This window comes from Abrus precatorius, unplaced genomic scaffold (assembly GCF_003935025.1).
Source record: "Abrus precatorius isolate BTA unplaced genomic scaffold, Abrus_2018 Scaffold1, whole genome shotgun sequence".
Classification (NCBI taxonomy): Eukaryota; Viridiplantae; Streptophyta; class Magnoliopsida; order Fabales; family Fabaceae; genus Abrus; species Abrus precatorius.
In genome coordinates this window covers 6,381,456-6,404,222 of record NW_020874291.1, presented here as the reverse complement: position 1 = coordinate 6,404,222, position 22,767 = coordinate 6,381,456, and the positions used below count along the sequence as shown (strand labels likewise).

The window sequence follows — 22,767 nt, the reverse complement described above, 5'->3', positions numbered from 1 at the left end:
AGTAATAAAGGGTTCTTATATTAAGTTCCCGAAATATCGTTCCACAAGAATTGTTTTCCAATTACTAAGAATTTCCTAATTCAATTGTTTAAGCTTCAAAGATATGAGATTAATTAAAACAATAATTTATAAAATTAATTATAAACTAAAAGCAAGGAATACAAAACACGTCTTGATTAAACTTATTGGAGAGGAACTTAGGGCATATGGGTTTTCTCATTCAATCCTTTATGTTATTTTTCTATTTAACTCTAAATCCAATTTTCTTGTGATTCCCAATCATTCATACGAATACTATTAATACTCAATGGTCATTAATTATTAATATTATTTTCTCTAAATTAATATCTCCAATGGTCATGCAAGACATCAATTTGAAAAAGCTTGAGGAACCTATGAACTTGTTATTTTAATAATTATTAGAAGAGAAAGATTAGTTTGGTCCACCTAATCCTTTGTCTCGTTTTACCCTATAGATATATTAATTAACCGAGGTATGGTCGCCTGACGATATAATTAATTAGGATTAAGAAAGAAGCGCAATAGGATAAAATCTAATCACAAAACGGAAATCAAATTTAAATTCAAATATTAAAATTCTATAAATTCATGAATAATAGTTCCCATAGCCTTAGCTATAGACTTAGTTACTCATGCTAATGAAAAGAACTAAAACAATCATAAACAAAGTCATAATCAAAAGAAATAGCTAACTAGAGTGTGAGATGTGTTCTTGGTCTTCAAGTACGATCGGTCGAAGCTCCAAGTGTCGCCAAGCATGTGCTAAGGATCTCGTGCAAGAGAGACGAGATCAGATGTATTCTAGAGCCAAAGCTAAGATGTAAAAATGGTATTCCCCAATGGTGCCTCAGGTCTTCTTTTAATAGGGTTTGAAAACCCTAAAAACTCTTTATAAATGGGCTTCCTACAGATGAGCACGGTCATGCAAGGCCTTAAGTACGACCATGCATGGGCTCAAAGCACCCCGTGCTTATTGAATGGGTCTGGGCGTGCTGACTCTTATGAAGCTCTAATCTTTTATCAATTTGGGCCCAGAATGCACCCAAAATCCACTTGCGGCCTCTTTATACCAAATTGCACAATTAATATATAAATTAGTGTAGAACCCAAATAAAATAAAGGTCAAATATGAATATATGACTGTAAAAGAGGGCCTAATTACAGACTTATCAACTCCCCCATACTTATCTGTTTGCTTGTCCTCAAGTAAAGTGCTGGTTAAGAGTAACATAATAACTTAAAACATAATACCACACAAGGAACCCGAGATGGGGAGATAAAGAGAGCAACAAGAGTAATATTACTGAGCATAAGCAATCAAAAGGATTCCCAATTAGAATCTTATATTTTCATACTTTTCACTCAAACATCAAACTGAGGTACTCTACTTTCCTTTCTCACTAAGGGACAAAATAAGATATCACTCAATTCTCCTAATGAATAGTGTACTACCATAGGCTTGACTATGAACCGACTCTCCACTAAATAAATTAAATGCAAGTAAAAATCATGAGGTCTTTTTCAGGTTATAATGTGGCCAAGGGGTTATAATAATTTGAGGTGAGATAAATGAAAGAAAGGGGATATACAAAGGAGTAATAAATTATAAAAATTATAAACATCCCCTAAATTTACAAATGAAGCTCTTGGAGTAATTTTTATATTTTTGTATATGAACAGTATCTTTACTCCTTTCTCCTTTCAATCATATATAACCCCTTTTTTTTTCATTTTCTTTTTCATACTTTCTTTCTTTCTTTTTGCACATGAGAGATATAGAGGAGAATTAATCAAACAATTCAACAACTCAATTGCTCCATTCATAAACTCAATGTCATCAAAATATTTTATAAATTTAATGCAAGGGACCAAGAAAATCAATAAAGCTCAAAGTGGACAACTAGTTGTATCTCAAACATGCTGAAGGCCAAGAATAAAAATCCTATTATGCCTCAATCATATTTAAAAAATGAAATTAAAAAGAAAAGTCTTAAGTCGGTTTCAAGTCAAGTTCTAGAGCACAAATCTTAAGGAGATAATCACACAAAACAATGATGAAAGGGGTACAATTAATTAAATTAAGATAAAAATCTCCTTTAAGGCTCAAAACTCACATCTGTGGGTTAAAATTTAATGTAGAGCATAAAAGTAAGGAACTTAGCTAATTATTAGTTTCCAAATGAAAGTATAATGTCAATAATAATCACTCAACATGCTCTTCTATCTGGAAAAATTAGGTTCCATGAGGGAAAAAGTTTTAAATTATCATAAAAAATAGCATAGGCACTTTACTCAATAACATGCAATAACAATCATATAATTAGAAACTACTCCCCCATACTTAAAGCAAAATATTGTCCTCAATGTTTGAAAGCAATTAACTTAAAAGCATGCAAAGAGGGCAATTGAATAAAAAGGAAAGAGGTTCCTTGATAATTCTTGGTGCGACGGCTTCGAGTGAGGGAGCACAGCCATGCTGAAATCTTGAGCACGCCCATGCTTATGATGTAAAGCTTTCTCTCATAACTGCGACTCAATGCACGACCGTGTCTGTGATGAGCACGGGCGTGCTTCCAAATCAGAGCACAAAAGTGTGTGTGGTAACTATCAATTTCATTCTTGCAATCTTTCAATATGCTTATTCTTTATTCTAAAAATAAAATAACAATAGCAAAATTAAAATAAACAAAAAGAAATAAAATTTAAATAAGATAAAAGACACATGTTGCCTCTTGGGAGCGCTTGTTTAACGTCACGAGCCTGACGTTCCTATTAAATCATGGTGGGAAGAAGGCACGAGTCTCAGAGGTGACTCCCTTGATATGTAATTGTCTTCCCAACAGCTTTGCCTCCCCAACACCTATTACATCAGAAAAATTATTCATAAGATGGGGATTAGAATAAAGAGAAGAAAATTTAAGCTCTAAATCAGGAGGCTTATTAATGAATGGTTTAAGCTTTTGTCTTTTCTTCTTCTTATATTGCTTCCTCCTTGGCATTCTTCTCGTAGTTCCATGCTTCACATAAATTGGAGGAGGAGAAGTAACATCCACAGTGCTCATAAAGTGACAAGACTCTTGGCTAGAAGGGTACTTGAAAGAATTGAAAACTTGAAATACAACTTCCTCATCATCTAGCCTCAGTGTGAGCTTCCCTTCTTGTACGTCTATGATGGCCCTAGCAGTGGCCAAGAACGGTCTCCCTAGTATGATAGGGACATCATCATCTTCCTCCATGTCAAGTACCACAAAATCAGCAGGAAATATAAACTCCCTAACTTTTACCAGTACGTTCTCTATTATGCCTTTGGGGTATGTGATCAACCTATCTGCTAGTTGAAGTGTCATGGAGCTCGGCATAGGTTTATGCATTCCAAGCTTCCTGAAAACAGAATAAGGCATAAGATTAATACTTGCTCCTAAATCACATAAAGCCTTATCAATATGAGTTTTTCCAATTGTGCAAGGAATAGTAAAACTCCCTGGGTCCTTAAACTTAGGTGGAAGCTTTTTAAGAACTATAGCTGAGCACTCCTGGGTGAGCTTCACAGTTTCATGTGCTTTTAGCTTTCTTTTATTGGTCAAAATCTCCTCTAAAAATTTAGCATATTTGGGCATTTTGGAGATAGCATCAATGAAAGGCATATTGATGTGCACTTTACCCAATAACTCTAAGAACTTATGGAACTCTTCATCATAAGAAGGGTGACCTTGCAGTCGTTGTGGGAAAGGTATCTTAGGCTCATAGGGCCTTGGTTGAACAAGAGACTCTTCCTTCTTTTCTTTTTCAGGCTCCTCACTTGAAGCATGGTCTTGCTCATAGTGATGCACGATCGTGCTTTGATTACTGTCATGGGCGTGCTTGTATAAGCACGGTCGTGCTTCAATTTCAGCATGGCCGTGCTCATCAGTGAGCACGGGCGTGCATATAGAATCAGCATTGGCGTGCTTCTCAACAAGCATGGGTGTGCATGTGCCTCTATTCTGCGATTCTTGTAGTTTCTTCTCACTTCTAAGGGTGAAGGCATTGCATTGCTCCCTTGGGTTAGGTTCAAGCTGAGATGGCAATGTTCCCATCACTCTTTGACTTAGAAAGTTCATAATTTGCTCCAATTGTGCACTTATCTTAAAAGAATTGACTTGTATTTCATATTTAACCTCTGCGAACTTCTTATCAGTTCTCTCAATATATTGGTCCAACTTAGATTCAAGCTTTGTCATCCTCTTATCAGAGTAATGCACATATGGCATCAACTGTTCTTGAAAGTTGGACTGAGATCTAGGAGTTTCTTTTCCTTCAGGTCTTGCTCCTTGACTTTGCATATGAGGAGGGCGATAAACACTTGAATTTTAACTTCCAAAGCCATTCCCCCAAGAGTTCGGAGGATTACTCCTCCACCCTAAACTGTGATTGCCCATGAAATCTGTCTCCTCTTGCTTAGATTCTGGGCATGCAGGAGCTCTTACAGGTTGGTCTTGAGCCTGCATTAAAGATTCTAGTTGCTTTGTAAGGGCTGTCTCTTTCCTCTTGATGTCATAAGAGTCAACAGTGTGCCACTCAAAGCTAGAAGATGCCATCTCATATATCAGCTTGTATGCATCATCTGGATCTTTTCTTATGAGGGACCCTCCTGCTGCGGCATCAATTGTAGCTCTAGTAGTGATTGATAGGCCATTGTAAAAAATTTGTACCTATCTCCACGTCAGAAAATCATGATGAGGACATCTCCTCAAAAACTCTCCAAATCGCTCCCATGCTTCGAATAAGGATTTTGCTTCATATTGTTGGAAGCAACATATGTCCGTCTTAAGCTTAGAGGACCTTGATGGGAGAAAATATTTTCCCAAGAATTGTTGAGTGAGATCCTCCCAAGTTCTGATGGAGTTGGCTGGGAGTGAGGAAAACCATGCATTCACCTTTTCAGATATCGAGAATGGGAAAAGACGGAGTCGAATAGCATCGTTGGAGACTCCATTGTATTTTATGGTATCTGTCAATCGGAGGAACATTGTCAGATGTAAATTGGGGTCTTCATTAGGCATGCCTCCAAACTATTTGGAGTTCTGAACCATGGTTATGAGTACTCATTTCAATTCAAAATTGTTTGCCTCCACATTAGGGGCTGCGATGCTTCTAGGGGTGCCTCTAGCAGTAGGTGTTATGTAATCTTGAATTGATCTCCTTTCCTCTGTCATTCTTTACTCTCTCACTTTTTTTCTTTGTCTACGTGTTGTTCTCTCAATCTCCGAATCAAATAAACAAGCTGTAGAGTACTTAGAACGAGTGAGCATACATTAAAAGAAATTGTGAAATAAAATAAAATAAAATAAATACGAAAATTATAAAAAAAATTTTAACAATAAACAAAAACAAAATACAAATTGCTTAAGTCAATTAAATTTCAAATTTTCTTAATACTGAAAAAGTAATCCCCGACAACGGCGCCAAAAACTTGTTCGGAGGGCAAGTATACCCATCGAGAAGTAATAAAAAGTTTTTATATTAAGTTCCCGAAATATCGTCCCACAAGGATTGTTTTCCAATTACTAAGAATTTTCTAATTCAATTGTTTAAGCTTCAAAGATATGAGATTAATTAAAACAATAATTTATAAAATTAATTATAAACTAAGAGTAAGGAATACAAAGCACGTCTTGGTTAAACTTATCGGAGAGGAACCTAAGGCATATGAGTTTTCTCATTCAATCCTTTATGTTATTTTTCTATTTAACTCTAAATCAGATTTCCTTATGATTCCCAATCATTCATACGAATACTATTAATACCCAATGGTCATGCAATATTAATATTCTCTTCTCTAAATTAATATCCCCAATGGTCATGCAAGACATCAATTTGAGAAAGCTTGAGGAACCTATGAACTTGTTAATTTAATAACGATTAGAAGAGAAAGATTGGTTTGGTCTACCTAATCCTTTGTCTCGTTTTACCCTATAGATATATTAATTAACCGAGGTACGGTCGCCTGACGATATAATTAATTAGGATTAAGAAAGAAGCGCAATAGGATAAAATCTAATCACAAAATGGAAATCAAATTTAAATTCAAATATAAAAATTCCATAAATTCATGAATAATAGTTCCCATAGCCCTAATCTTTCATCAATTTGGGCCAGAATGCACCGAAAATTCACTTTTTGCGGCCTCTTTATATCAAATTGCATAATTAATATATAAATTAGTGTAAAACCCAAATAAAATAAAGGTCAAATATGAATATATGGGCTATAAAAGAGGGTCTAATTACAGACTTATCATAATACAACATAAAATAAAATAAAAATTTTAAAATTAAAAATTGACAATGAATGTGAAAAAAAAAACCACACAAGACGATGCAAAATTAATTGTTAATATTCAAAAAAGTACTTTATGATGAAGTTTATTTTATGCAGAATAAATACTCTTAGATGATCACTAATCCTCTTGAATTGCCAAATTAGGGGTGAATAAGTGCTTATTCCTCTTCTTGCTCCTATGTCATTTAGGAATAAGCTCATGAGAATTGAAGCTCAACCATTTCATATCCACGAGAAGATCTCTTTGTGAAAGGGTGATGAAAGACTATCGCTGTTTTTGTAACATTCTCAATTTTATGACCTTTGTATGAAAAAAATAGAAATTTTGGTGTAGGTTATCTCGTTGTAGCGAGATATCTTTTGCTGTAACGAGAAAGAGCGTCCACAATCAGATATTCTGATGTTATCTCGCTGTAACCAGAATCTCTTGTTGTAGCGAGGATGCTCTCGTTGTTGTGAGGATGCTCTCGCTGTAGCTAGAATGACAGGCAGCAAAGAAAAATTTTATTTGATTTTTGCGCTGCAACGAGAGTTGGGCTCGTTGACGAGAGTTAGCTCGCTGTAGCGAGAATATCGCAAGTTAAGGGGTATTTAAGGTCCTTCAACCTAGAAAACTTATATTACAATCCAAAATCTTGACCTTCCCTTTGTTCTCTCTAATCTCTCACCCTCTCTTCTCAAAAATCCTCCTCTAAACTTCAATCTTCCTTCGAATTTGGACTTGGAAGCTCAACCATTCAGATCCAAGTAAGTTTCTTGAAGCTTGATTGTTCAGAGGGCAAGTGTACCCATCGAGAAGTAATAAAGGATTCTTAAATTAAGTTCTTGAAATATCGTCCCACAAGAATTGTTTTCCAATTACTAAGAATTTCCTAATTCAATTATTTAAGCTTCAAAGATACAAGATTAATTAAAAACAAAAATTTATAAAATCAATTATAAAACTACGGTAAAGAATACAATGCACGTCTTGGTTAAACTTATCAGAGAGGAACCTAGGGCATATGGATTTTCTCATTCAATCATTTATGTTATTTTTCTGTTTAACTCTAAATCCGATTTCCTTGTGATTACCAATCATTCATACGAATATTATTAATACCCAATGGTCATGCAATATTAATATTTTTTTCTCTAAATTAACATCCCTAATGGTCATGCAAGATATCAATTTGAGAAAGCTTAAGGAACCTATGAACTTGTTAATTTAATAACGATTAGAAGAGAAATATTGGTTTGGTCCACCTAATCCTTTGTCTCGTTTTACGCTATAGATATATTAATTAACCGACGTACGGTCGTCTGATGATATAATTAATTAGGATTAAGAGAGAAACACAATAGGATAAAATCTAATCACGAAACAGAAATCAAATTTAAATTCAAATATCAAAATTCTATAAATTCATGAATAATAGTTCTCATAGCCCTAGCTATAGACTTAGTTACTCATGCTAATGAAAAGAACTAAAATAATCATAAACAAAGCCATAATCAAAAGAAATAGCAAACTAGAGTGTGAGATGTGTTCCCGGTCTTCAAGTACGATCGGTCGAAGCTCTAAGTGTCACCAAGCATGTACCAAGGATCCCGTGTAAGAGAGACGAGATCAGATGTATTCTAGAGCCAAAGCTAAGATGTAAAAATGGTATTCCCCAATGGTGCCTCAGGTCTTGTTTTTAATAGGGTTTGAAAACCCTAAAAACTCTTTATAAATGGACTTCCTGCAAATGAGCACAACCGTGCAAGGCCTTAAGCACGACTGTGCATGGGCTCAAAGCACCTCGTGCTTATTGAATGAGTCTAAGCGTGCTGACTGCTGCGAAATTCTAATCTTCCATCAATTTGGGCCCAGAATGTAGGGATGGAAACAGGTCAGGCTAGACTTTACTCTAAACAGGCCTGGCCTGTAACATAATTATTAAGCCTGAGCCTGGCTTGTTACCTGTTAAAGGCTTTATTTTAGGTCTGGCCTGGCCTGTTTAAGTGGCCTGACCTAGCCTGAAGCCTGTTAACAAAGCCTGTTACAAAAAAAAAAATTAATATTAATAAAAATATAAATATTTTATTATCAAATTAGTTTATATATATTTTTAATTTCTATCTATGTTATTAATAATTATTAAATAATTTTTAAAATATTATTTAAGTATTAATTATAAATATTTTATATTAATAAAATTTATATTTATATTTTTCTTGATTTATTTTTAAAATTATATAAATATTAAATATTTTAGTTTTATTTTAGAAACATATTTTGTTTGTTTAAAGATATCTTATATTCAACAAATAAAGTCATAGTAAACACATAAAATTGATAAAGCCTTAAAAAAAGTCTAAGCTTGGTTTGTTTATTAAAAAAGTTAGGTCAGGCCTAAACCAGGCCAGGCCACAGCTCCTGTCAGGCGGCCTGGCCTGTTTCCATCCCTACCAGAATGCACCCAAAATTCACTTGCGGCTTCTTTATATCAAACTGCATAATTAATATATAAATTAGTGTAAAACTCAAATAAAATAAAGGTCAAATATGAATATATGGGCTGTAAAAGAGGGTCTAATTACAGACTTATCATTGGTCCTCCAAGTTCATTCTTATTTCTCCGTTTTATCTGATATAATATTTTGTACTTTGTGATACTCAAGGAAACTTTAACCTTTGAACCGATATCCTCGCCTAAAACGTTGTGTCTCTCCCTTAAATTTTTATTGATCATATTAATAATTTTTATTGATAATATAAATATATTTTTATTTAATCTCCATGTTTTAAGAGAATGTTTGATGAATAATCATTTTAAAATAGTTTAGGTTGTGCGAGTGACCTGAAATGAGAAAATGTATTTTTTTTTTAAAAAATTAGTATTCAGCACTTCACGACAACTTTAAAAAATTACTTAGACTTATGTTATTCATTTAAATAATTTATCTTTAAGTGTATTTTTAATTCCTATATTTTTATGAGCTTTTTTTATTTTAATCCTTCCAATTCTGTTTTATGATTTTGGTCTTTATATTTATACGACTTTGGTGTCTTAGTTCCTCTCATTAACATAACCTCACATATAATTGACACGAGGTAAAATAAAAAATATAAAAATATATTTAAGCTATTAATTTATTATATGTACAAAAATGAAGGGTAGGGGGAATTCATCTCTTACCCTCATCAAACTTGTTCAGATTGTTACTAACTTTCTTATGTGACGAGACATTTTGTCAACATACACATGATTAAATATTATAATGTTAAATGTGATAATTTGTTTTTAAATTTTGCATATATAAAATATCGACAATACATATTAATAATGAAAAGTATCAAACTTTTTAAGCTAGTTACCTGACAATAATTAAAAAATTGAGAGGTTTGTCGGCTATAAGAAGAAAAAAATATGTTTGTTTGGGTTTTAGAAAATAATTTTTCAAAAAATAAAATAAAATTCAGCTCAAATTTTAAAATAAAAAAATATTTTCAATCTTTTATTTAAAAATAAAAACGCTTAAAAATAAGAAAAATAAAAATATAGTAGCATCATTGTAAATATCATTTAATTTTAATTAAATTATATTATATTTAAAAATTTATGTTTTGATTCGCGTTTTATTCAATTTGTTATTTTTGCTTAAGTGCTTCTTGTTAAAGATAATTATACTTTTTTTTCTTTCTCCTATTCTTCTTTATATTTAGTTGTCCTCCTTCTCTTCCTTCTTCCTTTTCTTCCTCATTTTTTTTTTATTTTTAGCGACAAATTTTTTTTTCTATTCTTTATTTCTTTTTTCAATTTTTGTATAGTTTCTATAATTGAAATTCTGATGGGCATTATTATTTTTGATATCTTTGCATATAATTTTTTCAATTTTCATATGATATAGATATCATATTTTAGACATGAGTTTTGTAGAAATAGTAATTATACTAATTGGTCTTTATATAAAATGCATTATTCAAAAGTGATGGAAAGAAATGAAAGAAATTACTTTCAATATTAGTAAAATTTTATTTGAAGAAAAACTGAAATATACTATCTTAATAATAAATGATCACTTTACTTATATGTTGTATTTTTATTTGGCATATTTATTTTCAAATTAATTAATGATAATTCTTATTTCTTTATGCTTGCTTGATATAAAGTTATTAATATAAAATAAAAAAAAGTGAAAAAAGAAAAAAGTCACCGAAGATCTTGATTCTTTTTTATGATTAATAGTTATATTTAAAAATTAATAATTCTAATTTATATTGTACATTACAACTGAAGTCTATAAATAATAATTTTTATTATTTTCTTAATCTTTCATTTTATTACATTGTAATGCTATCCTATTGCTAATTTTTTAATATTTTATTTTATTATATTATAGAATTTAAAATATTAAGTATTATAACATTCACTTACTTACTTCTGATATATTAACTACTTCTTATATTATATATGTTATTTTTTTTAAATATTAAAATAAATATTTCTATATATTATATAATTTTTATATATTTTATTTTATAAATTAATAAATAAATTTTGCAAAATATATATTTATATTTTTTATATTTTTATCATTATACTTTTAGTTTCTATTTAAAAAATATCATATATTTACATTTTAATAATATTTTTAAGAACGTAGAAATATACATCAGCATTATTAGAATACTCATAATTAAATAAGATAAAATAGAGAAAAATATACTTTTTAATTTTTTTAAAATTTATTTTTATTAAAATTAATGAATATATAAAATTAATAAATTTATATTAAAAAATCTGTGTATCACACAGGTCAAAATTATAGTTCTATTTTTATTATTTTTTGAATTTTAAGACGTAATAGTTTTAGTTTATTTTTCAATTACTCCCACCCGGACTAGTTATACCACTGGATAATCATTTAAACATACAAGTCTTCATGTGGTGTTTTTCATTTATTCATATTTGCTTTCAAGTCTTTTGCTTATTATTATCCATTCATAATTAGCAAGTGACCATTTTCTTTTTAATAGCGAAGTGGCCATTCTCTTTCTTTTAAAATTGCTTCTCTTGAAATACTCCAAAGTATTTACCTGGAAAATACTAATAAAATATTATTAGACAAAGCAGTGTCATATTTGGAGTATGACTTCAGACTTTGGAGTATGACTTTAGACTTTGTTTTAATTTTTCTTAGTTAAATTATTGTGTAGGTTATGAATTATTTGGAGATTGCAAAATAAGTTTTAATAGTTTATGTTTTCGTAATTAAAATGTCTAATTTTTAAAATTATTTTTAATTGGATATTTTTAGTAGGGTTCTATATAATATAAAAATTTTATTATAAATTTAAAAAATTCAGTGACTAAATCAATATTTTAATTGTATTTAGTAAATTTTTGAATTGTTTTAAAAAATTAATTAGGTCTATATATTTAATAAAATTTAAAAAATATGGTCAAATACCTAATAAAAAAATAATTTAAATATTTTAAAATTAATAATAATTGTTTAAAAAATAAATAGGAATATATTTTAAAAATTTAAATAATTCAAGAACCTATAAATTTTTTGAACTTTTTTGTTGTGTTTGGTTATATTAAGTAAAATTAAGTTTGCTCTTCTCATTTGAGCTTGCTTGTTCAAAGTTTTGAAAAAAGTAATGATTGACATGCAAAAAAGTGATTATAATTTTAGAGTTTGTTTTATTGAAAACATGATTTATTTTTTGCCTAGTTTAATTTTTATGTGTGTGTACTAATTTTCATATGTGTGCCCTTGCATAAATACTTTCTTTTTCTGTTTTATTTTTTTATACTGATTTCTGTTCATCCGTAGGTTTTAATATAAATTATTATTTTATTGTTTCTTACTAACTGAATATCTCTAAATACTAACACATTTAAGCAAGTCAAACTAATTTATCATGATATTTTATTATTTTAATCTCTATTTCAAAGTTTGTGTGTTTAATTTTACAATTTTTTATTTTCAAATTTTCTTAGTCAACCCATTAATCTACTGAGTCGATGGGCTGATTCGAATTAACAGAATCTTTCTAATATGTCATTTGCCTCTTCAAGCTTTATTAATCAATAATCATTGATGATTGAATTTACTGTTTATTTTAAATAGCGATAGTTAATTTAATAAATTATCAAACAATATTATAAAAGTGAAATTATCATGTAGCCTTCTTGATGATCTGTGATGAGAAATTATTTTTTATAATTAAATTTTCAGCAACATATATGAATTGCAATTTTCATCACTTCCCTTTTTATCTTTCGAATTCAACTACCATTTCCAAAGTAAAGTTTAGAAATGTGATGGTTTCACAATCTATTTTTATTCTATCAACTTCGCTTCGAAAGTTCCAACAAGCACCGCACCTTCCAATTACTTCATTTTTTGTGCCCATCAACTCAAATTGACAAGGACAAGTCTAGGAATATAATTATTTAGTAAACAATACACCTGTTAAATAAGACCTGATATTGAATGTTAGCAAACAGAACAACTTTCTTTCATCATCAGAGCCATGACCTTCTCAAAGTTTATTCTCAGAGTTGGAGCTTGAACAGTTCAAAATATCATCCTAAATTCTGTTGTACCAAAACTAAAATGTTACTTTTGTTCAATTATTTTATTTTTTTGTTAGCACTGAGGCTGAGAATCATTCTGCTATAAAAAATTATTAAACATTCAACTTTTTAAGCTAACTCTTCATGATCAAACTCATGATCTCTTTGATAGGCTCCCTTTTTGGTTCAACTACTTGAGTCCACACCTTTGACTACTTCATCATTTCTTGAAACAAGCAAATTTTGGCAGCTATTGACATAAAAGGATAGGGAAAGTTATATTCTGGATAGAATGTCATATACAGCTACAACAATGTTCTCATAACACTGCCAGACTTGTGGTCCATCTTTATCTCTTGCTGCATAATCTAGCTGCAATGTACATGAACAACTGTTAATGGATAACCATTTCATAACAACAATGACAATAATAAACTCTTAATTACAAAGGCTTTTTTTAGCAAAACTGATAGAAAGCTTATAGTACACTAAATAAAAGCATTTGCACTAGTTAAGTGGTGCAAAGGTCAAAAAGTACTGATAAAGGGATATTAGAAAGTTTATCAAGTAATTATAATAAAAAGTTAGATTCTTAGATTTGTGTAATTTCTACTCTCTGTGAACACATAAACAGGAATGAAGGTATTATAATTTAAGAAAAAAATAGAAACTGCAAAATGAATACATATGTGTGAGGCATTTATGACTGAGTTTGAATGTGGGCATGTTACAACACTTACTCTAGTTACATTGTTGAAGAGAGTAGAATAGAGCTTCCTTAGTGGGGGCCTCTCAATTCCAGGCTTGTTTTGGATTATTGTATATATATCCTTTTTCAAGAGTGCTGAGCTTTGTCTCAATGTCTTTTGAGCTGCTTTCCATGACTCAGACTCTAATAGTTCTCTAACTTGTAACAAATCTTGTGCATGATCCTTAACTCCACTCAATGCCTCTTCAATTGTTTGACCTGGGGCCACAAATCTAAAGTCAAATGCATTTGCACTTTGAGTCATAAAATTGCCTTCTCCACCCAAAATCAAGGAAGTTACAGCTGCCAAAGCCACCAACCTTCTACTGATTTTCAGTGAAAGTTCCTTTTGGTGTAAATGCTGGAAAGAAGGTTTGACACAACATGTGAGTGTTGGTAACAACTGTGTCAAGTTGGGTTGCAATGTCAATGATCTTAACTCCATCGTTCTAGGAACTATCCCCTGACCACATCAAATGCATTAATTACTCAACATGAATTGCTACTTCTAAATTTGAAAACAGAAAAACAGAGCTTTACATGTTTGATTGTGATGTTTTGTGATGAAAACAATGTAGTGAATCACAACAACACTCCATGAAGAAAAAGAAATTGAGTCAACCCATAATAAATTGAATGCAAAGTTCATTCCTTTTCTGAAAGAAAATTTGAAATCTATAACGTTAAATTAAAACAGCCGAAAAGAAAATGAAACAAAGCGATAGAATATAAAGTAGAGGCAAGTAAAAATCTTATCTTTATCATCAAAGGTGACACAAATTATATGGACACCCTACTTTTCTAGCCAATTCCGTGCTCACAATTATGTAGACTCAAATGCTTTTATATATATAGTTGATTTAAATTCTTTTTATAAAATTATTAAACATAGTTTGATTACAAAACGCTTTTTTTAATTATAACAATATTATCATATTTTCTTTCTTTTTCTAAAGTTGTGTAAGAAATATTATTATTATTTTTGACTATTTTCTATACAAATTTTTAAAAACAAAAAATATAATAAAGTAGGATGACATTATTAGAATTAAAAGAAAATTCTGAAATTGAACAGCCCTTTAGTTTTCAATCATGTAATAAATTTCGTTTAATCTATATCATAACACATTTGGGTTAACGAATTATAAACTGTGAGCTTACAGTGAGGTCCACACACCTTGCCTAAATGATTGAGACCACTGCATATATCCAATTGATTCCCTGCTATCTATATCTATTGCAAATTATCACAATCTTGCAAACTCGCCACCTTCTGGTACAGCAAATTTATGCACTGTCCTTCATTTCCAAGTGTTTAATTGCTTCTCTTCTGTGTGAAACAAATGCATCTTCTTTTCCTATGTATCTGTTGAATTGAGATTCTTATTGTCATAAAAAGTGAAAATCGTTCGAATTGTATCATTAAAATGAAATAGTATAAAGCAAATGTGGATATGCATCAATCTCAAACACTGTCTTAAGATCTTGTTTGAACGTAGAAGCTTCTGTCAGATGGTTTAATTAATATATACATGTTGCTATTGTTGCATATCCAATATCAATAATGTATATACTTGACTAACATTTTGGTGACTCCAATGAATAAAAATTTAACATCCTGTTTAATACGTTCTTATTTTATAAAAATTTTATAACATAAATTTGATCATAAAATTTATTGATATGTATTGAAAAAAGCTTATTGTAAAAAGTTATTAAAATAAATGAAAAAGAACTTTCGAGGGTCATAAATTATTTTTAGAAACTCTTCAAATGCACTCCTAAAATTTGAAAGGGAAAATAATGCCTTGATAGACAAATTGAAAGAGCAAATTAACAGAACAAAAGGAGACCATACGTTTTTTATAGACAAAAGAGAGGGAATATGAATAGAATTGAGATGAAAAATAATTCAAACATTTGTTAAAGAACACACATGAGAGGGTAAATACATACTTAACCAGGCGTGTGATGAGTTAGCCACTGATGCTAGCTGCTCGAGTGTGAATTCTCCGTTATTGATTCAGTGTGGTATTCCCTTTTCCATATATGCAAGTAGTGGCCTCACATTCAGATAATGCATTCATTTGCAAATATTGGCCACATATTCATTATCCATTTGTTTCCAAATATTGCTCTTCTTTCTTTCAAAGAACTCGTCCGTGACCTATATATACATCCTTCACTGCTGGCCCATTTATTATAAAATGTTTTAATACTCCCACAATAAATCGGTTTAATCATATTTACATATTTTTCTTTTTACATTTACTTGGGAATACTTATTTGTGGTTAGTTAAAAATTAACCACACAACGTTAAAAAAGTGTATAACTAGCTTTTTTTTTTCTTATTAATGACAAATATTAGAAGACATACAATTTATAAACCAACACTTTAGAAAGCTGAAATTGAATACTAAATAAGTTGTAAGTTCAAGTGCCAAGGAGGAAAGAAGATTACAATATCACGACTTAAAAAGTAGGAAAAGATGATTTAAGATTTGCAAAGGCTTCTTTTGCCATATTGTTGGCATGTTGAACTTCTCGGACATCAATCTCTGAGGAAGCAAGTTCACAAAGTAATTGTGTAGCCTGTTGGGCCCAGTGAGTGCATTCAGCCTTCAACTTCTCCTTTTCAAGATCACACATTTTCATTGTTAACTTCAGAGCATCACTTTGATGCTCCATTTCTGCCACTAGTTTTCTAAGATCACAAATTTTCAAAGAAAGCTTATTTATTTGAACCTTGGCTGTGCAACTTTTATTGTCGATGTGGGCTTGTGTTCTTTTTGCACTTGAAAGCTTGTTAAGAAGACCATCTTTAGATTGGAGAAGTTGTTTGTGCTTCTTTATTACTTGTTGAGAAATTGTGTGTTTTCCCAAGTAGTCATTGAAGAAGTTCTCAACGTTCTTGACAAAGTTCTTGGTTTCAGAAGATAAGAGCCTTTGATGGTGATTCAACTGCGCCAAGAGAGAAACCAGTTTTGATCTAGACTCTTCATGAGTTAGAAGATGGTCGAGGTTTGAGTCCATTAATAAAGCCTTCAAATCTTGAAGTAGAATTCCAATGGAAGAACTTTGAATTTGTGAAATAGAGACTTTCCCAGTGAGAAGATTTTCAAGTGCACTAAGAGGGTCTTCTTCGATCAGCTTCTTAATCTCATCCATCCCTAGAAAAGTTGATTCACTTGTTACTTCTAGAGGCACTAAACCTGTTTCTTCCACTATTAGTTGAGTAGTTGCAGGTTTAGTTGAATGTTCAACACATACAGCAGGAGTGATCTCTTTAAGAGTTGAGCTAGCAATGACTTGCTCCACAATGGTACAAGAAATTCCCTCTATCATTGCAGGGCCTTCTGCTTCTGAAAATCCTATAAAAAAAAATTGTTATTTAATAATTGAACATGCTTTCATATAGGCATTCACATTTAAAGAAATTACACCAGAGGAGGATGTGACAAGAGTTAAAATCGAAAAGGTGAGAAGGCTAGAAATGATGCTACCTCCGTTTCCATTTATCATTCAGACAAAGAAGAAATTACCTAAATTAAGGAATCTAATTGTTATTTCTTAATTTATCTTTATTTATTTTAGTACTACACCATCCCTCTTTGAACTGTACACTTTTTAAATAGTTTAAAAGCTTTATTTATTATACTTTGAATTTTTACATGGGCAAAAAGGTATATAGTGAAAAAGTAACAATTAATAGTCTTAATTTTTACATAGACAAATAAACATAAACAAGTTTTTCTTACTCTATTTAAAAAGATAAATAAAAGCAAAAGTAGTAATGAATAGACGTAAGAGTATTCACCTGCAGGAGCGAGTTTAAGCAATGTCTTGAGAGTCTCTGATGCTAACATCATTGATCGTAGGATTCTCTCTAGTGATAACTGAAAAAGAAGGTGTGGCTATTTGGCCATCACCATCTTCCTATACATATTAAAATATGTAAATGATATCATCATCTTCAAAGCCATTACTAAATATACGATCAGTCACTAACTGTATTCAGCGATCAATGTTACAGTTCATATAAGCCTGATATTATCATGAGTGGAAAAAAGAAGAAGAAAGGAATAAGGAAACAAAAGAATTAATGTTATAAAATATAATAGACTTAAACTACTGTAAGAAGATCATTCCCCAAATATAACAGTAATGTCAATCCCTTCCTTCACAATCAACTAGTGTTATAAAATATAATAGTATCGATTAGTACAAGTTTATATTATAAAAAATATAGTAGTCTTGTCAATCCCTTCCTTTTCCTCCAAACATACCCTTAATTTTCTCCCATAATAAAAGATTAAGCAATTCAACAGCAAAAGTCTTGAGCCATTAGTTTCCTCTTGTGCTAAGAAGACTATGGCAGTGTTTGTTTTATCATTAGAAAATTAATTCTTAACTTTCCAATAAAATGCACACATTTGTTATACCAAAAATTATAGAAAATAATCAGAGTGAAGCCCAAAATATGGCATGTGTATGCAAGTAAGAAAGGACCAACCATTAAACGCAGAGTTAGTTAGTTAGTTAAGAAGTAAAAATGGAGAAAGAGATAACAAAAATGGGGAGGGAAAATTGTATTCTAGAAAGGAAGGTTCAATCTCTGGATATGCATATTCCCATGTCAACAAGAATGAGTGAGAAGGTCAACGTTCATGAAAGAAGGATGCAGCAAGTGGAATCGATGATTGGGGTTCTACAAACGTCTTATCAAGAACAAGTGGAGCGGCAAACAGCGTTTGGTGAACAAATGCGGGGAATGCAGGAAACACAACAAATGTTGATCAGAGAAATTCAGAAATTTAACAGCATTAGGGAAGAGGAATATCAAAATATTGTGGCCTCACAAAATGATCAAAAGGGGTGTGGAAGTTTTGAGGGATTATGTTCTCCAACCAAGAAAGTGAAACTTCCAGTGTTCAATGGAGTTGATCCCGTGGAATGGATTTGCAAGACCGATACCTATTTCGAGGTGCATGAGACAGCAGAAGTGATGAAGGTGAAGTTAGCCAAGTTATGCATGGTGGTTCAACCTATGGAGGGAGGAGGAAGAGCCTATGTGGGACAATCTGACACAATCCTTGATTGTCAAATTTGGGGTAGGTCGTCTTGATAATCCGTTCAAAGAATTGTCTTTATTGAAGTAGGAGGGTTCTTTAGAAGAGTACATTGAGGCCTTTGAGGTGTTGGCATCCCAAGTTCCCAAATCACCTGAAAGTTAGTATTTGAGATATTTCATGGGGGCTTTGAAATCAGAAGTTAGACTGAGAATTCAGACTTTTCTTGGAGGAGGATATGCGAATGCGATGGGGATCAAGAATGGGACAAGAAAGGAGTTTTCTTCTACCATTCAGCAAGGGCCATCACGAACGGACAAGCACAACTCCTATGGTTCATTCAAGTGTGAGTAGAAATGATGGCAATCGTATAGGAGCAGGGCCTAAATCCAGGGGTATTAGGCATCTCACAAATGAGGAGTTGCTGGAAAGAAGGTTGAGACTGTGTTTCAGGTGCGGAGATAGATTTAGACTGAAACATCAATGCCCAAACAGAACTCTCTGTGTCATGCTGTTGGCTGAGAATGAAAGAGACATGGATGGCGAAGATGAAGAAGTGATAGAAGTTGACGATGTGGAAGAGGACAAGGGACTGGAATGCAATGTGATGGGTCTATTAGGCTTCTCTGAGTTGGGTTCAAATGGTGCAAAAACAATGCACATTAAAGTAAGATTAGGGGATGGACATGTGGTGAGGACCAAAGGTCAGTGTTGTCAAATTATGCTCCAGCTGACAGGGGCTGAAATGAAGGTTGATGCTCATGTGTTAGATATTGGAGGATTGGATGTGATTTTAGGAGTAACATGGCTACAAACTCTAGGCAAGGTTATTATCAATGTTGCATGGATACGGGTACTGTACCGATACCGGGTACGGATACGGGTACTGTACCGGTACCGGGTACGGATACGGGTACTGTACCGGTACCGGGTACGGATACGGGTACGGGATACGGCATTTTTAAAAAAATTAAGATACGGGTACGTCAATTAAAAAAATATAAAAAATTATATATAAAATAAAAGCACACAAATTTTAACATATCATATATTATATAACATAAAAAAGGCATATATTTGTCCACAAAGATAATAAAACATCTTACAATACAAATTACAATACTTAAATTGTTCAACATGACATGACAATACTAAAACATAATTAAGAAAATCAAACTTTAACAGTGTCAATCTCATTATTTCCTTCCACATCATCAGTAAAAATAACTGCCTCTAGATCTGGTTCATCAAGAGAAAGACTAGCAACTTCAAGAATCCCAACACCTTCAATTGAATCCCATTCATCTCCACCAATATCCCACATTCTAGATTCACCCTCAGAATAATTCTTACTTTTCCTTGAAAGCAGACGAAGATTTGTGTGTACAAATACTAAATCTTCAGCTCTTTTAGGATTAAGCCTATTTCTTTTCAAAGAGTGGATAAAGGAATATGTGCTCCAATTTTTTTCACAACAAGAAGAAGAACATGGTTGTGAAAGAAGCTTCAAGGCTATGGACTGAAGTTTAGGAATTGCAGCTCCATACATAACCCACCATTCTTTTGGTTTTAAGTTCCACCTATCTTGCAAAGAATCAAATTGGCCAAGCTCTTCAGAAGAACTTGAGAATTTAACAAACTCAGTAGTTGCCTCTAACCTTTCCTTCGAATCTGGAAAGTAACTTCTTAGGCACTTATTTCTCCCTATGCAAACCTCATTATCCTTATGTGGTGGAAGTCGATTTGGAGCTTCCTCAAGCCATTGTCTACAATAATACCTATTATGCAAATATAAAGTATATAAATAAGTCAATTGGAACTTGAGAAAAAAAGTAAATAAAGTAAAAGGACTAAACTAAATTAATTAAATTTTACCGAGGATTGAGTGAATGAGCCAAACAATGAAGAGGTGTGTAGCTTTTAGTCCATCTATCAATTAAGATGTTATAAACCACATCATAAAAGGATGAATGTTGATTCAACTCCTTACCCTCTTATTGATATATTGCTAACTTCACTTGCTCAATCATAGAATCCCATTTCTCATAAACTAAGTGAAGACTTGGCTTATCAGTATCACAACAACGAAGCATATCATAAATGGGCTTTGTAAAACTTAGAACATAATCAACTTTATCCCACCAACTATCATTTAAAATTGTTTCTTTCACAACTGTAGCCTTCTCAACATCATCCTCCTTATAGTGAGACCATTCTTCACTAATAACCATAGATTGGAGACCATGCTTAATAGTTCTCAATATTTTAAACATAATAATGGTTGAGGCAAATCTAGTCTCAGCAATTGCAAGTAGCTTCAAATGCACAAATGCATTAAACATGGCTAGTCTCATAGAATGATTCATTATAAAATTTCTAATAAAATAAGCATCATCAGCAAGATTACAAATCCAACTACACTCACCATAAACAACCTCATTAGTTGGTGTATTTTTTGGTGCACAAATGTTTTTGAGGGCAAGATTTAAAGTGTGTACAACACATGGTGTCCAAAAAATATGAGGATGGATAGATTCAACAATTAATCCAGCTGCCTTGCAAACAGGAGCATTATCAGTAATGACTTGAACAACATTTTGTGGTCCAACCTCATCAATTGTAGAAAAAATTAAATTAGCAATGTAATGCTTGTCCTTATATTCACCAGAACCATCAATAGCTTTCAAGAACATAGGTCCCGAGTCTGAAGCTGCCATAAAGTTGATCAATGGCCTTCTTTGTGCATCAGTCCAACCATCAGTTACTATACTTATACCCTTTTCTGGCCAAGTATCTTTTATAGGTTGAAGTAACCTTAAAATGTGAGCCTTTTCTCTTTGCAACATACTAGTCCTTATAGCATTATAAGAAGGAGGAAGAAATCCCGAAATAGAAGTGTTTGCAGCATATGTGAATGCACTAATAAAATGAGGATTTCTGGTAATATTGAATGGTAAACCTGCAGAATAAAACATTCTGGCTATTTCACATGATAAATGGTCTCTTGCCTCATTATTAAATGCCCTTCCTAATGGACTTTCAATTGCTCTTCTTCTCTTGCTCCCATCAGCTATAGGGGGGTTTGAACTTGTAGTTCCAATAGGCAAAGGAACATCCACAAACTTTGATTTTTTACTAGCCTCTCTTTCAAGTTGTTTCATCTCTTGTAAATATTCATCTGTGACAGATAAACAAGTAGCTATCCCATGTCCCCTTTCTTTCAATAAATGAGATTTCACTCTAAAATAAGAACCCTTGTAAGTTCTTTGACAAAAGTTGCAACTCCAACTTGCATTTCCTCTACCATCTTTTTTACTTTGTAGCAAAGTTACATAACCCCAAAGAGGATTTTCACCCTCAATTGATCCCGTGGAAAATTTACTGGATGTCCTAGAACCAGAACCACTACCAGACCCACTACTAGAATATTGTGATTGCATCTGTTACAAAATAAATTAATAAACTTGAATCACTAATTTATTTAATTCAGATCAAGTTTAGTGTTCCTAACACATGAGATTAATTAAAAATTTAAAATTTACCTTGGAGCAATTGAGGGTTGACACTGAACGGAGTGGTGTGTGCAGGTTGGAAGGGGTTTGGACGCTGGACACTGCTACGCTGGACGCCGCTCTCGCTGTCGCTGCCGCTGCTGGACACTACCCTGAACGCTGTTGGACACGTTGGTGTTTTGCAGATGGAGGATGCTGCCCTGGACGCCGTTGCTGCCGCCACTAAATTGAAGGACGCTGCCCTGAATGCTGCTGGGCGTTAGCTTTTTGCAAATGGAAGACGGGAGCAGTTTTGCAGATGGAGGATGCCGCTAGACGCCGTTGTTGTGCCGCTGATGGAGGATGAGAGAAGTCACGGTTTGGAGGCTGAAAGTGGAGGGTGAACTGTGCGAAATAAGATTGGGAGAACGGGTTGATTTTGGGCCTAAATAAAACCTAACAAACTTTTCTAGTTTTTTGCAAAAAAAATTCTCATTTCCCGTACCCCATTAACGTACCCGAGTACCCGTCGACGTACCCATTATTTTTTGTTTGCAAA

The 22,767-nt window shown here is 32.3% G+C and overlaps 2 protein-coding genes and 1 non-coding gene across 9 annotated transcripts; 1 reads left to right on the top strand and 2 right to left on the bottom strand.

The window, feature by feature from the left end:
• The first annotated feature begins 4,728 nt into the window (after positions 1–4,728).
• Positions 4,729–4,835, top strand: LOC113861633. Its single transcript, XR_003504278.1, has one exon. It is a non-coding gene; the product is annotated as a small nucleolar RNA R71 (small nucleolar RNA).
• Positions 4,836–12,635: 7,800 nt separating this feature from the next.
• On the bottom strand, positions 12,636–15,794 carry LOC113856753 (psbQ-like protein 3, chloroplastic). Of its 7 annotated transcripts, XM_027488656.1 has the most exons (5): positions 15,604–15,635; positions 14,825–15,013; positions 13,968–14,110; positions 13,640–13,880; positions 12,799–13,271 (listed from the first exon to the last, which is right to left on the bottom strand). In XM_027488656.1, exons 3-5 carry the CDS (start codon positions 14,090–14,092, stop codon positions 13,176–13,178), a joined length of 462 nt encoding a protein of 153 aa, XP_027344457.1. In that variant the 5' UTR covers positions 14,093–14,110; positions 14,825–15,013; positions 15,604–15,635; the 3' UTR covers positions 12,799–13,175. The 7 variants fall into 7 exon arrangements, with proteins under 7 accessions (XP_027344454.1, XP_027344453.1, XP_027344451.1 ...); XM_027488653.1 differs by having other exon boundaries at positions 12,636–13,271; positions 13,640–14,110; positions 14,809–15,013; positions 15,609–15,706; XM_027488652.1 differs by having other exon boundaries at positions 12,654–13,271; positions 13,640–14,110; positions 15,604–15,794.
• Positions 15,795–19,888: 4,094 nt separating this feature from the next.
• LOC113855350 lies at positions 19,889–22,157 on the bottom strand. The gene is made up of 2 exons (XM_027486967.1): positions 20,731–22,157; positions 19,889–20,495 (listed from the first exon to the last, which is right to left on the bottom strand). Exons 1-2 carry the CDS (start codon positions 22,155–22,157, stop codon positions 19,889–19,891), a joined length of 2,034 nt encoding a protein of 677 aa, XP_027342768.1.
• Between the last annotated feature and the right edge of the window lie 610 nt (positions 22,158–22,767).